Raw genomic sequence first — 16,978 nt, forward strand, 5'->3', positions numbered from 1 at the left:
AAGGTATGTTTGGAGGCAATGCAGATGTCAGGGGATGTCTTCTATCACAGCAGGTTAAAAAAAAAAAAACAAAAAGCATTGTCAGGATTCAGAAGATCCCTTATGCTCAGTACGGGGCTGGCCAAATCTGGAAAAGGATGATAAAAAGCTTGAGCAGAGAGGGACAGATCAATGGCTTCAAAGCCATGAGATGATCCCAAGCAATGCTGGGAAAGACATAAAAGAAGGCATAAAAGAAGTTTATCCTTCCTGTGATGTTTTTGCTCAAAAAGACAAACGATGAAGAAGCACAACATTGATTTGTGAAAACTCATGTAGCTTCACAGTGCATACAGTTCTGGAAAATGAGAGCTAAAGTTAGATGAATTGATGGGTGTGATCCCCGTATTCAAAAATCTATTTAAAGATAAGGCTTACGAATGGTGACAAAAAAAAAATCTAGTGAAAACATAGTTAAAGGAGAAAGGGTATCTTTCCTTTTTTTTTTTTCCCCCGATGCAAAAAGGTGATTTTATTCAAACACAGGGACAGGTCCTGTGGGTAGAAAGAGATGCTGCCAGAAAGGGTGTTTTTCATCTATTTAACCTCAAAGCACTCAAGACTCGGGAATTTTGGGGACTTCGTGTGTCTTACAGGTTAATTATTGCCTTGCTCATTAGCACTCAGACCATTTCTGCAGTGATTCCAGGCAGCACTGGAACAGGAACTGTCTAGATTGGAAACCCAGAAGCCAACCCTGGGACAAGGCTCCACATAAAAGGAGCTGATATAGGAGGAAGGGAACCCCTGGCATGGAGTGGGGGAGTGGCAAGGGAGGGAGACAGCCAGTAGTCTATGTGATACAGCCAGACACTGTTGCAGGAGACTAAAGCTTCATCCTGCTGGTAAACTGGTAAACTGGGCACCACACACCTCTGATGGATTCCTCTGAAGCAGCAGGTGGCTGGGGCTTTTGAACACCTCCTCCCCAGCAGTCATTGGTTGAGGACTGCTCCTAGCGGCCGGCAGCCCTTGGCATTTCCAGTCTACTCAGCAAGAGGCAAAGGCAAAGCCTCTAGAAAAGAGGCAAGAGAAAGCCCTAGGGCCACAAGAGGCAGATCTGACAGTTCAAAATGGTGGTCTTGGAAAGTGGTAAAGGCTGGGGACAGGGGCAGGGGTTTGGAGCACTAACCTGTAAACAACTAGCCTAACCACTGGGATGGTTTCAAATTGGGTTGTCTCTTTCTGTGCATCATGGTTACTCTACCTCGGTTAAAATAATCAGAAGAATAGGACCAAGACGAGTACAACTTTAATGCTTCTGCAATTATATTTTAGAATAGAACAGGCTGATTGATACCAGGTTTCATGGCTTTTGTGTTTCAAAACATTCAACTGAAGTCTGCATTTTGGATTATTTTATAAAATGACATTTACATGATGTAGAATGAAGCAATGAAGTCTTAGATGATGACAACACGAGAAGAACGAAAGCTAGTAAGCATAAATTTTGACTTTGTGGACTTCCTTGTCATCACACTCCCTCTGTTTGTTGTAGTAATAGAAAGTATTGTCCCTTCTCTGGAGTTTCTTCACGTATCCCGTCTCTGGCCAACGATCTACCTGCACATCAGAAACCAGAATACAAATACTATGATGCTGGCTTTATTTTTATATAATAATTTATTATCAAATAGTTAACAGTATATCTCACATCCAAAAATTAAAGCATAAAATTAAATCTAAAAATACTTGAGCTCTCAAGAGAGTATTATGCACACCTCAAACACACCCTAAGTTGTACCCTTATACTGTAAAATAGCTAAGTTGGTGCTTCTCTCTAGATCCCAATTTCTAGATTTAAATTTCTACTCAGTGGCCAAGATAGAGGAAACATTCAAAACACTCTAAGCATTTTCTTATATTTACAAATTATTTCAAACATTATTACTTCCTGGGACGCCTGGGTGACTCAGTTGGTTGGACGACTGCCTTTGGCTCAGGTCATGATCCCAGAGTCCGGGGATTGAGTCCCGCATCGGGGTCCCAGCTCCGTGGGGAGTCTGCTTCTCCCTCTGACCTTCTCCTCGCTCATGCTCTCTCTCACTGTCTCTCTCTCAAATAAATAAATAAAATCTTTAAAAAAAAAATTATTATTTCCTAATATCTAAAAGTAATGCCTGAGGAGGAAGTTAGAGTCAGGCCCCACTCTGAAAGCACTTGGGTACTGAGAATCAATGTCACAGCAGTGAGAGATGGAACCAGCTAAACTCAAGATACCTAAAGGTGCATATGCAGTCCTCAAGTCCATATCACAAGTTCAGCTTGAAAACCAATTTTTTTTTTAAAAGACTTTATTTTTTAAGCAATCTCTACACACACCATGGGGTTGGAACTTAAAACCCTGAGATCAAGAGTCTCATGGTCCACCAACTGAGCCAGTCAGGTGTCCCTTGAAATCCAATTTTTAATAGAAATTTGAGGTCATGAATCTAAATCTCCACTATCTTTTCTTACCTTTTCCCCACTATTCTTTCTCATACGTCATATAGGTTTGTTTATCATTTGGCTTGACCTAGTTTGGACATTTTTCTCCCTTTCCTCTCCAAATTCATGTTCTACTTTCTTGATCAAGTCAATGCACTTCTCTTGTTGTTTGGTAGATTTCTTCTGGATTCTGTAAGATCTACTCTATCATTGCCAAAACCTGATCACTCAGGTATCATGGTCTAGATAATCAAATCTTCACCACCACCTCTATAGGCAGCTTGTCACTTCTCATATGCCCCATCCATAAATCACAACTTTCCACTGGGATACCAATAGATCATGAATACAAAGGAATGCGTGGCCTTTGTTTTCTAACAGCACATTTTCATTTTTTATGTTGTCTCATTTATTTAATAATTGATGAAAATAGGTAGAAACATATTGGATAAACCTTGGCAGGCTCTCTGACATATACAGTATAAGAAAAAACAAATCAATGGTTCCTGTCACTTAGGTCAAGTTTTTCTTTCATAGCTTCCATTGCCCCCAGCAGAGAAAGGAGGATGTTCTCAAGACACCATTATAGCTCTCTTCTTCTTGGGGCCAGGAGCAAGCTCTCTTTCATTTATTAGGGTCCTAAAAAGCATCTCATGCAGTGAAGAAATACCCTCCAAGGAGCTATATTGGTTCCTATGCTCATCAACCCTTAGTCATTTTAAATAATAGCCTTTGTATTTTACAACTTTTCTTCTTGGCTTTTCACTTGAGGACTCCCATTCAATGGAGGAAAGCTTCACTCCTTTCAGTAGAACAGAGTGGAGTGGTTTGGTCCTCAAGACCAGCTACAGAGGTCAGTAAGCTTCAATAGCTCCTATGTCCCAAATGGACATATGCTTCAGGTGAGGAAAAATTAATTTGCTCAAACCCTTCCCACCTCTACCCACTGGTAGAGATATGCCAATCAAGGCAAGAGTTTAGTTACCATCCTGGCCTACCTTCAAGGCCCTCTGCAAATGTCTCCGGGGGCATGAAGCCCTTTTGGAGGATTGTCCCCCAGAGGATGTGATTTTGTCTTTCCCTAAATTCCTGCATCTTTTAAAAAGGCACATGTATTTTGACTTGCATAAATTTCTACTGTTCATGTCATTATTAATCTTCTATTCCAAGATAATAAAAGCTGTCAATCATTAAACACTTATCCTTCATTCACTCAACAAATCATTAAGCACTACAATGTTGGACACTTCAAACACATGATTTCATTTAATTCCTGTAACTATTTTCTAAAGCAGGCACTGCCATTACAATTCAACTGTTGAGCTCAGTCAAGTTAAGAACCTTGTTCAGGATTGCTCGACTAATGAGGGAGAGGAACCAGGATTCAGACCCTGGAGAGGTTCCAAATCTGGTTCTCTTCCTACTGGCCCAGTCAGTTTCTTGAGGTCAGGTACTCATATTTTTATCTCCTAAACACTTGGCATGGAAATTTGCACATGGTAGTGACAGGGCTGAGGGCACGCTGCCCCAGAACATGGCACTTTGGCATACTGATGGTTTCTAGTTAAAGTTACTTGAGAAACTAGAGCATAAAGACTCTGACCCTCCTCCCTGTACCCCTGAAAGCAGGAAAGAAATCCACACCCCCACCGCCGTGAAAGGCACGCTCCCTGCACCTGGAGGTAGACAGACATCCTTATCACCAGAGACAGAGAATTCAGAGCCAAGAGGGCTATGTAAATAAACTCTGTTTCATTTCCCCACTAATTAGTCCTTAAGACCAAGTCGCTTTGTCTTGTCAGTTCTTTACACATTTCTTATTTCTTTGTCTAAAAGGTATATAAATGGCCTGCTTTGGTCACTTCTTGGGTCTAATATATTTGAGGCTCCTATATGTATTAAAGTGGATTAAACTTGTTTTTTCTCCTATTAATCTGTCATGGGTCAATTTGATTGTTAGACCAGCCAAAAGAACAAGGGAGAATTTTCTCCTTCCTTACAGTTTATACCCAATTAGTATTTACTGAAGTGAAATGCAAGACCTCTTCAAAATTGCCAAGTCATACAGTGAATAAGCTTGTTCTTCCCTATATCACACACACACACACACACACACACGCCTCTCACTTTGTGGGACTTCCCCTTCAAGGAGGTTCTTTGTGTTGTCTTAAATCTGATTTTACGTCAGTCACATTATTGGGCACGAGAGTGTAATGCACAACCACAGTCAGGGGCTCTTTAATAGTTCTCTGTCACTTATACTCTTCATAATAAAATCTAACCCCTTTATAATTCAGGGTAAAAAAGAAACTGGAAAGAAGTTAATAGGTACACAACAAACTGAGTATCTGGCAATAGAATTACGTGAGTAAGGGAAAATGACTCTGCTTTTGTGGTGATCATCAACCCTTTATCTGGCAGAGCATGGTTGTTAAATAAAAGTTAGAAAGTTCTTAACGTTTCCATGCTGAGGGACGACCTCTCTCTCTAGTCTACCTGAAAACCACTCCTCTGGGCCTCAGTCTTCTCATCAATAAAATGAGAGAATTGGAGTAGAGCTTCCTTTTAGTTATTCTCTGGTTCTTTGTTTGATTTTGATCCTTTTCACTGAATGTTTTGAGTTCAGGTTTGTAGACACATCTTACCATAGAAACTTGTTTCACTTGTTTATATTCAATTTCATCCCGATATCCTGCTTGCTGAAATCTGTACAGATTTTCTATCTCTTCTGACCATTTTTTGGCACGACTTATTGATTTTGGTTTCACGTCAGAGCTAGCCATGGCTACAGGGATCTTATTGCCAATTATTTCTGAAAGATGTTAAAACAAAATTAATAGCATAACAGTGACAACTTTGAAAGTCTCTTTTAAAATGAACACAAGTGGAATTAAAAAAAAAAAAAACCTAGAATGTTGAGAATCCCATGAAGTATATTAAATTTTAAACATTCAATTTCAAGACTGAGAAGGATTCATGCTCTACTTTGGAAATTAAAAAAAAACCCTGAAAGATACATAGGGAACTGTTTATTTCTTCATCACATAAAATTGCATTCAGAGCATAATGTCCTACTTCTGGTGTCCTAGGCAATAGTAAACACATTTCTGAAGTCACACTCTTATTTTTAACTACTCAGTAGATTGTCAAAATATCTTACCAACATTCCATTTGACTATATTCAAAACCGCATCCCCCACTTTTTTTTTTTTTCCTAAAAAAGGAACGCAAGATCAGTCTTCTGTCTTCTTATTCTTCTTGCTGAGAAGCAATGGTTTCGCCTTTTCCCATATCTTAACTACTTGGAGGTAGTCCAATCACTGCAATCCATTTACTCAGGAGGTCACTGTGACCCTGCTCCTGTGACAGCCAGATGTGAAAAGACGGACGCACACAAAGCCCATGAAAGCTGTACGACTCTATGATACTGAGATCACTGATTTTAAAACAATGTAAGCAGGCACCAATAGCTTTTGAAGTTCAAATAGTTCACTGGAGTATGCATGATTGTCTATTCACCAAACTTCTAGAGTCAGTTTTTCAAAGACATGTCTTGCAGTTGTTTTCTCAGAGTCATCTTATTACCAAAATATGTATCAGTTAACTGACATAAAGTGCCCAGAATTTTCACCATGATTCCTTCAATCCATTCTTCTATTAAAATATGTTTCTATTGGCTGAAATACATTAAATATAGACCTCATGAGTAGGTCCTCTAAATGGATCCTTATTTTCAAAATTTTTTCAATTACAATGACAAACACTCATTACAATAGTACCTCTGCACTCTCTACCTTGGCCGCAGTCTGGAAGCAGGTGATCCTCATTCTGACCTAATGTAAGAAGGTCAATGGTAGCCTAAGGCTACATCCCAATGCCTATGTCATTCACCTCACTTGATCTCATCATACAGGCATTTTATCTTACATTATCACAAAAATAGTGAGTATAGGAAAATACATTTGGACAGGCTACATTCACATAACTTCAAAATATATTATTATAATTGTTCTGTTTTATTATTGTTGATTTAATCTTTATCATAGACAGGTATGTACAGGAAAAAACATAGAATTTATAGGGTTAGGTACTACCTGTGGTTTGAAGCATCCAGTGGGCGGTTTTGGACTGTTACGCCCATAGATAAGTGGGGGCTAGTATATGTTGAAAAGGTCAAAAATATATTGAAGTATAAAAAAAGAAAAGTCAAAATAATCATCACATCAATTAGAAGTATCCATTATCATCTTAAACATAAGATGAGTTAAGGCAGACTTTAAAAGTTTTATAAAAAAGTCTTACAATAAATGCTTTCAGAAGATTAATAAATTCAGCTCAGCCTGGATTTAATGAGGGGGAAGTAGGAAATGGACATAAAATTGATGGAATTTTTGAATTTCAGATAAGTATTTCTTTAATGTGAAGGACGTGACCTAAAATTTCTCTCATAGTTAAAAAAGAGAGACTAGTGGAGACTGTTATTTTAACAAAAATAGATTAGTGGAGACTGTTAGAAGGCTAAGAGTCATTTGTTTGAATTTTATGTATCAATCATGTGCAAGTACCAATTGGCTCTTCCATGAAAAATAAGGGAATTGGTCCTATGCATCCCCCTAACTTCTGTAGACTTACAGAACTTAACATTACTTAACATTCTTTTTCTTTATTTAAAGATTTTATTTATTTATTTGACAGAGAGAGATCAAAAGTAGACGGAGAGGCAGGCAGAGAGAGAGAGAGAGGGAAGCAGGCTCCCCGGGAGAGCCCGATGGACCCTGAGATCATGACCTGAGCCGAAGGCAGCAGCTTAACCCACTGAGCCACCCAGGAGCCCCCTTACTTAACATTCTAAGGGTTGTGGTATTCACATTCAGCCTGAAACCAAAATTCTCACATTTGTTTGGGCTTAGCTCCAGATTTAAATGAATTAAAATGAAGTCATTTGAGTTACACAATTCACTCTGATGAATGTAGCAACTACCCAAATGGTTATATCATTAATATTGTTTGCATTTTTTTCATCATGCATACTAATTATATCTATATCGATATGGATATAGATATAGACTAGACCAAAGAAAATTAAGGTATTGTTAATATTTGACATTTTAAAAAGTTTTGACCCTTGTTTATTAATTTCAGCTTAGGCTCATGTTGTATTTTAAGGCAATATATTGTTATTGTATGAATTTATGTAAAATATGGACTACCTGACAAAACAATAAACAAGCCATATTTCAGTGAAATCCTTGCCTTTCATTTCCATTCATTTTTTCAAATTTTCAAATTTTTATTTTTTGTTATTTTCAAAGTTTATTTTTATTTATTTAGTGGTTTCTTTTTTTAAAAATTCAAATTTAATTAATTAACATATAATGTATTAATAGTTTCAGAAGTAGAGTTCAGTGATTCATCAGTCTTATGTAACACCCAGGGCTCATTATATCACATGGCCTCCTTAATGTCCATCACCCAATTCCCCCATTACCCCCAACCCCCTTCCCTCCAGCAATCTTCAATTTGTTTCCTATGATTAAGAGTCTCTTATGGTTTGACTCCCTCTGTGACTTTGTCTTTTTCTATTTTTTCCCTCCCTTCCCCTAAGATCCTGTTTTGTTTCTTAAATTCCACATATGATGAGATCATATAATTGTCTTTCTCTGATTGACTTATTTTGCTTAGCATACTACCCTCTAGCTCCAACCATGTCATTGCAAATAGAAAGATATCATTTTTTGATGACTGAGTAATATACCATTATCTATATATATACAACATCTTCTGTATTCATTCTCCTATCATTGGACATCTGGGCTCTTTCCATAGTTTGGCTATTGTGGACATTATTGCTATAAACATTGGGGTGCAGGTGCCCTTTCAGATCACTACATGTGTGATGCCAAGTGATATGGAGCATTTTTTCATGTTCTTTCGGCCATTTGGATGTCTCCTTTGAACAAATGTTTGTTCATGTTTTCTGCTCATTTCTTGACTAGATTTTTTGGTGTTTGGGTGTTGAGTTTGATAAGTTCTTTATAGATTTTGGATACTAGCCTTTATCTGTTAAGATGTTTGCAAATATCTAGGGGAAATACAAATCTAAACCACAGTGAGATACCACTTCACACCAGTCAGAATGGCTAAAATTAACAAGTCAGGGAATGACAGATGCTGGCGAGGATGCAGAGAAAGGGGAACCCTCCTACACTGTTGGTGGGAATGCAAGCTGGTGCAACCACTCTGGAAAACAGCATGTGGTTCCTCAAAAAGTTGAAAATGGAAATATCTTATGACCCAGCAATTGCACTACTGGGTATTTACCCTAAAGATACAAATGTAGTGATCTGAAGGGGCACATGCACCTGAATGTTTATAGCACCAATGTCCACAATAGCTAAACTATGGAAAGAACCTGTATGTCCATCAACAGATGAATGGATAAAGAAGCTGTGGTATATATATACAATGGAATACTATGCAACCATCAAAAGAAATGAAATCTTGCCATTTGTGATGACGTGGATGGAACTTGAGGGTATTATGCTTAGTGAAATAAGACAAGATCATATGATCTCCCTGATATGAGGACATGGAGATGCAACCTGGGGGGCTTGGGGGGTAGGAAAAGAATAAATAAAACAAGATGGGGTCGGAAGGGAGACAAACCATAAGAGACTCTTAATGTCACAAAACTGAGGGAGGGCAGGGGGAGAGGGGTAGGGAGAGGGTGGTGGGGTTATGGACATTGGGGAGGGTATGTGCTATGGTGAGTGCTGTGAAGTGTGTAAACCTGGCGATTCACAGACCTGTACCCCTGGGGCTAATAATACATTATATGTTATAGAAATACATTATATGTATATAATACATTATGTGTTATAGAAAAATTTAAAAATTTAATTAAACAAAGATGTTTGCAAATATCTTTTCCTATTCTGTCAGTTGTCTTTTGCTTTTGTTGACTGTCCTTTGCTATGCAAGAGCTTTTTATCTTTTAAGTCTCAATAGCTCCTTTTTGCCTTTGTTTCTCTTGCCTTTGGAGACATGTCTAGCAAGAAGTTGCTGTGGACAAGGTCACAGAGATTGTTGCCTGTGTTCTCTAGGATTTTGATGGATTCCTGTTTTACATTTAGGTCTTTCATCCACTTTGAGTATATTTTTGTGTGTGGTATAAGAAAATGGTCTAGTTTCATTCTCTTGCATGTGGCTGTCCAATTTTCCCAACACCATTTGTTGAAGAGACTTGTCTTTTTTCCATTGGATAGTCTTTCCTGCTTGGTCAAAGATTAGTTTACCGTAGAGTTGAGGGTCCATTTCTGGAGTCTCTAGTCTGTTCCATTGATCTTTGTGTCTGTTTTTGTGACAGTACCATACTGTCACAAACTTTGTACTAGGGCTTGAAATTCAGAATTGTGATGTCACCAACTTTGGGTTTTCCTTTTCAACATTACTTTTGCTATTTGGGATCTTTTCTGGTTCCATAAAATTTTTGGGATTATTTGTTCCATCTCTGTGGAAAAAAATTGATGATATTTTGATAGGGATTGCATTGAATGTACAGATTGCTCTAGGTGGCATAGATATTTTAACAATATTTGTTCTTCCAATCCATGAGCATGGGATATTTTTCCATTTATGTGTGTCTTCCCCAATTTCTTTCATGAGTATTCTATAGTTTTTTGAGTACAGATCCTTTGCCTCTTTGGTTAGTTTTATTCCTAGGTATCTTATGGTTTTTGGTGTAATTATAAATGGGATTGCCTTAATTTCTCTTTCTTCTCTCTCATTGTTAGTGTATAAAAATGCAACCGATTTCTGTACATTGATTTTGTATCCTGCCACTTTGAATTCCTGTATGCGTTCTAGCAATTTTGGGGTGGAGTCTTTTGGGTTTTCCACATAGAATATCATGTCATCTGAGAAGAGTGAGAGTTTGACTTCTTCTTTGCTGATTCAGATGCTTTTTATTACTTTTTGTTGTCTGATTGCTGAGGCTAGGACTTCTAGTACTATGCTGAACAACAGTGGTGAGAGTGGACATCCCTGTTATGTTCCTGACCTTAGGGGTAAAGCTCTCAGTTTTTCCCCATTGAGAATGATATTTGCTGTGGGGTTTTCGAATATGACTTTTAGGATATTGAGGTATACACCATCACTATATTGTGAAGAATTTTAGTCAAGAAAGGATGCTGTACTTTGTCAAATGCCTTTTCTGCATCTATTGAGAGTATCATATGGTTCTTGTCTTTCCTTTTATTAATATAGCATATCACATTGATTTGTAAATGTTGAACCACCCTTGTAGCCCAGGAATAAATCCCCCTTGGTTGTGGTGAATAATCCTTTTAATGTACTGTTGGATGCTACTGGCTAGTATCTTGGTGAGAATTTTTGCATCCATGTTCATCAGGGATATCAGTCTTTTTGATGAGGTCTTTGTCTAGTTTGGGATCAAGGTAATGCTGGCCTTGTAAAAAGAGTTTGCAATTTTTCCTTATATTTCTATTTTTTGAAACAGCTTCAGAAGAATAGGCATTAATACTTCTTTGCATGTTTGTTACAATTCCTCTGGGAAGCCATCCAGCCCTGGACTCTTGTTTGTTGGGAGATTTTTGATTACCGCTTCAATTTCCTCGTTGGTTACAGGTCTCTTTAGGTTTTCTATTTCCTCCTGTTTCAGTTTTGGTAGTTTATACATCTCTAGGAATGCATCCATTTCTTCCAGATTACCTAATTTGTTGGCGTATAGTTGCTCATAATATATTCTTTTTTTAAAGATTTTATTTATTTATTTGACAGAGATCACAAGTAGGCAGAGAGACAGGCAGAGAGAGAGGAGGAAGCAGGCTCCCTGCTGAGCAGAGAGCCCAATGTGGGACTCGATCCCAGGATCCTGGGATCATGACCTGAGCCGAAGGCAGAGGCTTTAAACCACTGAGCCACCCAGACGCCCATCATAATACATTCTTATAACTATTTGTATTTCTTTGGTGTTGGTGATCTCTCCTCTTTGATTTATGATTTTATTAATTTGGGTCCTTTCTCTTTTCTTTTTGGTAGGTGTGGCCGGGGATTTATTGATCTTATTAATTGTTTCAAAGAACCAGCTCCTATTTTGTTGGTTCTACTGTTCTTTTGGTTTCTATTTCATTTCCATTCATTTCAATGGGAGGCTCACTGCTTTGTTGCTGCACACTAGGTATGGCCAACAGTGAGTTCAACATGTGTGGTACAGCCTGACAATCCATTAACATATACAACCATATATAACCTATTTTTTTTTCATAGAAAAATGACACTATGAAACATGAAAGGAAAAGTGCAAATTCGCTGTAAAAGAATACTTTCAGAATTAGTCATGTTTGTTATATGAATTTAGTGACTGTATTATATTGATTTTATAGATAAAGCACACTTTCTAAAAGTAGTGGCACAATCATACTTTTTGTTTTACCCAAACCATTTTTGCTTTAGGCTTGACTTTTTCATACCTAACAAAATACTTTTATATACTCGTATTCATTCAAAAACTATTTTCCTGAATGTTATCTAGATAACATTTTGCCACTTTCCAGCAAAACAGTTATGTAAACTATAAATATAAAAATGCTTTCAACAAGGGTTCCTGGGTGGCTCAGTTGGTTAAGCATCTGCCTTTGGGTCAGGTAATGATCTCATGGGTCTTGGGATTGAGTCCTGCTTCCGGCTTCCTGCTAGGGAGTGGGGGGGAATCTGCTTCCCTCTCTCTCTCTGCTCCTCCCCCTCTTGTACATGCGTGCATGCACTCGCTCTCTTTCAAATAAATAAAATCTTTTAAAAAATAAAAAAAAAAATTGCTTTCAACAGAAGAGCTGTCCAACAGAAGAGTTGAACTACTGCAGGAAAAAAAACCCATTTTTTTCCTCAGTGGAAATATGTATCCTCTACACATATTAGCTATTTCAAAACTTTGTTTTCCCACAATAGCTAAAGGGAACATAAATGCATTTTCACCATAATACTGTAACTACAGGTTACTGTAACTATACTATATAGTGGTGGTGCAAATCCCCCCCTAAATTTTTGTCTCCCTTATTACTTACTTTGTACTTATTAAAAACAGAATAAAACTAAAATTGGGAAAGATCAACTTACAGTTTTTCAATTAAACAATTAAGTAATTCTGGGAAGTTCAGTGACAATATTAATCCCGCTAGTAACATTCAGCACTTTGAAATTTAGTGGTTTTACTTTGCCAAGAGTTGTGGCAAAACTACAACACTATGTTGTAGCTACAGAAACAGGAAATGGCAATGGTTGACTTTCTAGTTTTGCAAAATTCTAATTTTATTAAACAGTATTAAGTTTATATAGGTATTTTAAAAACTCAGCAATATCAAACCCTTGACAATCTCAAGTTTTAATCTGAAATCAAAGCCTTTGATGTACGTTATCTCTAACTCCTTTCTATGCAAAAGTCCTTTTCATTTCCTTGTTCGCTCTGAAAACTGCTTTTTGCCTTTAGTTGTATTAAAACCCCAAGAGTATTAATTAGTATTGCCAAACCTCCATTTCTTTACCTATTTTATATTGTTCCTAGATGTATCAGGATATGGCAAAAGAGCTGATCAGTTAACATTCCTGGGCTTGTTCTCCGAACCGTGAAAAGGTCTCATTTAGAAGGTCCGCTTGGAAGTTACGGGGAAATCAGATTTTGAAAGTCAAGGAGTAGCAGGTAAAGACCCCTGCTAACCCAGAAAATTAGAGAAGCAAGCCTGGCAAATCTCAGAAATCACAAAGACGGGTCGGAGCAGAAGGGGCGGAGCCGAGGGTTCCGGGGCGGGGCCCGGGCGGGCACAGAGTAGGGGGCGGGCCGTTCGGGCCCCTCGGGACGTGTCCACCCACCCCCTGGGTCCCGCTCTCCGTGGTTACCCTCGCAGGCCGACCTGGAGAGGCCGAGGCACCCCGCCCGGGAGCTCGCAGGAGAGCGCGGCGGTGCTCGTGTTCTCCACTCAGGAATCCGTGGGCTGGGCAGCGAGAGGCCAACTGTCGTGCCTCGGCGACCGTCGCATCCCCTAGCAACGCGTGGCGCCCCTAGCTCCGGCCCCACCCCCTGCGAGAGGGCCCAAACGCGCAGGTGCGAGGGCGGAGACGGGCGGTTTGGAGAGACAAAGCTGACGCCAGGATGGGCATCCTGCAGGGGCTGACCCCTAGGCAGAGGAATCGAGCAGAATGTGTTATTTGTTTCTACAGTACCAGACAGAATTCCATTGGAGATTTTGGTTCCTGCGAGTAGATCCCTCATGTCTGTCCCACCCTATTTCTCATTTTGTTGAAACTAAATGAACCGGTCAATTCACAGATTAGAGCTTAGTGATTGGCAATTTATAAACCCACAATCAACAACATCCATAATTTAGATGACTTTTCTCTACCATTACCTTTATCTGTATATTTAAAATACGATCGATTTGCTTAATAATTCCCAAATTTATTTCCTCAACTCAAATCTCTCTCTGAATTCCAGACCTGTATCTCTCTCTGAATTCCAGACCTGCCTATATTCAACATCCACCTAGTTGTCCCAAACAGCCCTCTCCAAAGTCCCCTCCCCAGCCTTAACTAACTGGCTCCTAGAGTCCACTCTGTCTTGCCCTATTTATCCGTCACTGTTGGCTTTTCTGTTCCCACGAAGTCCAAGCCGCTATCACCCCCCACCCCACGCTGGTTATTGCAATAATCTGCAACAGGTGTCTCTTGATCCCCCCTGGTCTATTGTCAACACAACAGTCCGTGAAATCTGTTTAAAACATAACTCAGATTGTGTCATTTCTCTCCTCGCAGTCTTGCAATGGCTTCTCATCTTACAGAGTAAAATCAACAAAACCCTACAAGGGTTGCATACAATTCCCCTTCCCTTGCTCTGGAGCCGTCCATCACTCCATTCCAGCCACACTGATCTGCTGGTTGTTCCTGGCCAAGCTTCCAGCTTGAGGCCTTAGCTGTGGCTGCTGCATCAGGCTCTCTTACCCCTTACTACGTTCTAGTGTTTCTTCCGTCCACAGCCCTTATCACCACTTATTATACTATTTAAATTGCTTCTTTCTTAATTTTATTGTTTATCTTCTGCAAGAACATAATTTCCACATTACCATAAAGACAGAGGTCTTGTTGACCAAATTTCTAGAATACTACCTAGTGCACAAGAGGTGCCAAAGCAATATATTTCGAATGAATATCTTTCACCACCATGGCCACTCGGAGCAGTATAGCATCACGTCTAAGGCATGACCTTGGATTTGGATCTTGTTTCTACTACTTAGTTGTCTAGGCTGCGGTAGAGATCTTGCATTTCTAACAGGTGCTCTCCCAGCGCCCACACGTGGAGAAACACTCTTCTAATTCACTTATTATTCTCTTGTTTCAAACCATCCAGGCTTCTCGCCGTTGCTCAAGTTAAAGTTTGAACTGTTTGGCTTGGTGTATAAGGCCCTTGTGGTCTGGTCCCTTAGCTAGTTTAACCTTGACTTCCCCTGGTAAGTCCCTATTATTTCATCCCTTTGACCTAAGTGCTTTGGATTAAAAGGAACTATTTGCAGAATGCAGACTGAATAAAAGCCCATTCCAGGGACTTCAGTTGTTCCTGTGCTCAGAAGTGAACTTGAGTTAACCTTCTCCGCTATGTTTTTCTTTCTCCTTGCAGAATTGAGCTCTTTTGCTCTGTCTTTGCACTGCATTCTTAGCAGGTTTCCAATAAAATTCTGTAAAACTCCTTGCATTTATTTCTACTTCTGCCAGACTGTAAGGTCTTGTGCCAAGGATGATTCCTTTATGTACAACCGGGTTCAAGCACAGTGTTTGGTATTTAGTGGATGCCCAGTACATAGTAATAAGAGCTAATATTTTTTGAACATTTACCATTGTCTGGGGCTTTGGTTAGACTTTATTTAGTTAGTTTGTCTTAGTTGAATAATAACACTTTAATCAATCAGAGGGTTGAGAGTAGGAGGTGTGAAGAAGAGATATGGGTGGTGAAGACATGCATGAAACTAATGCAAAATAAACATACATTGTGATTTTTTCAAAGCCACCTTCTGTTATGTGAGTTAGCCATGCAGTGTCTTCTTAACTCTCTACAGAAGGGATATCCTTGTCCATCTGGTTCAGTTTGTCTACCTTCTCCCATATACTCTCCAAACATTTTGAAAATAAATCCATTGAGCGATAATTGAAATGCAATAACTAGCACATATTTAACAGCCTATAATTTGAGAAGTTTGACATATGCATACACCTGTGAAATCATCACCACAATCAAGTTAATGAACTTGTTTCCTGTGCCCCCAGTCAACTATTGATTTGCTTTCTGTTGCTTTGGATCAGTTCACAATTTTCATAATTTTATATAAGTGGAATCATAGAATATGATCTTGGATTTCCAGCTTCCAGAACTCTGAGGCAATGAAATTTCTGTTGGGGAAGTCACCCAGTCTGCGGTGCTTGTTACAGCAGCCCTAGCACACAGATACACTTTAAAAAAATACATTATCTCCTTGTATGCTTCCTTGTAGACATTTTATGTCTGTTATTATGAAGGAATAGCATAGAATATAGTAAATTTATAATGTAAGTTAATTTAGATTGACAATAGTTTATAAGTGAAGAAAAATATATCCTGTAGTTATTTCTCAACAGACTTACACCAACTTCAATAATGATTTATTTGGTATGTAACATGCACTTGGTAGCAGTTTTCAGTTCCTTTTAGGGACATCAAGGACTTAGAAGTCTGAAGAGCTTGGACTTGCAGAAAGATTCCTGATGTGGGATGAGGAAGTAGAGCAGAGCCAATGTTGTTGAGTACATTTCAATTTTCTTTACTAGGCAGCCGCAGGAGGAATTTCTCTTGGGACTCAATAATCAGAAAATTGGACTTCTCCTGAAAATCTGTTATAGTTATGTCTTGAGGATGTGTAAGGTTAGTGATTATGGCTTTTTCTAGAAGAGCCAAATAATTGGCTCATGTTTTCCAATGGTTTGTGCGTGTCTGTGGCTCTGCTTACCCACCTTCGCTGTTTTCTGACCTATCTGTTCCCCCTTACCCTTTACTCTGTGACACTGTACCCATTGTGGAAAGAAGAGAGAATAAATAAGTGGTTAGATAAGCATATGACTATTATCTTGACCTGCCTTACCAGGAGTTCCACATCCTTTCAGAGGTAGACACACCAGATTCTCCAGATCCCAGTCTCACTGCAGAATTTGTTTTTAGGTATATACAGCTTAGCCCTCCTTTATTCTAAGACAAACCATCCTATACCAAATCAAAGGTGTTGGCAATAGGTACTAACAGAATGCTTTACTCAAACGATTATGATGTCTATACTGCTCCCACTCTACCTCATCTACCTCCCTTTCTTTTTCGTCGCCTTTGAGAAATCTCTATTTAAATAGAACTCCAAGTACCATGGCTGCAGGAAAATGCTGATATTCCGTGAGGGTGGCACTCTGTTTCTTGATTCCACTGCTTAAA

At 39.0% G+C, this 16,978-nt stretch overlaps 1 protein-coding gene across 5 annotated transcripts; it reads right to left on the minus strand.

Moving 5' to 3' along the window:
* Window positions 1–1,290: 1,290 nt before the first annotated feature.
* MEIG1 (meiosis/spermiogenesis associated 1) lies at window positions 1,291–16,718 on the minus strand. Of its 5 annotated transcripts, none has more exons than XM_059184079.1 (4): window positions 13,392–13,482; window positions 13,026–13,133; window positions 5,112–5,278; window positions 1,291–1,602 (listed from the first exon to the last, which is right to left on the minus strand). In XM_059184079.1, exons 3-4 carry the CDS (start codon window positions 5,247–5,249, stop codon window positions 1,474–1,476), a joined length of 267 nt encoding a protein of 88 aa, XP_059040062.1. In that variant the 5' UTR covers window positions 5,250–5,278; window positions 13,026–13,133; window positions 13,392–13,482; the 3' UTR covers window positions 1,291–1,473. The 5 variants fall into 5 exon arrangements, with proteins under 5 accessions (XP_059040062.1, XP_059040060.1, XP_059040063.1 ...); XM_059184077.1 differs by having other exon boundaries at window positions 13,378–13,469; XM_059184080.1 differs by lacking the exons at window positions 13,026–13,133; window positions 13,392–13,482 and adding an exon at window positions 16,641–16,718.
* Window positions 16,719–16,978: the final 260 nt, after the last annotated feature.

Source organism: Mustela lutreola, chromosome 8, assembly GCF_030435805.1.
Source record: "Mustela lutreola isolate mMusLut2 chromosome 8, mMusLut2.pri, whole genome shotgun sequence".
NCBI classification, from domain to species: domain Eukaryota; kingdom Metazoa; phylum Chordata; class Mammalia; order Carnivora; family Mustelidae; genus Mustela; species Mustela lutreola.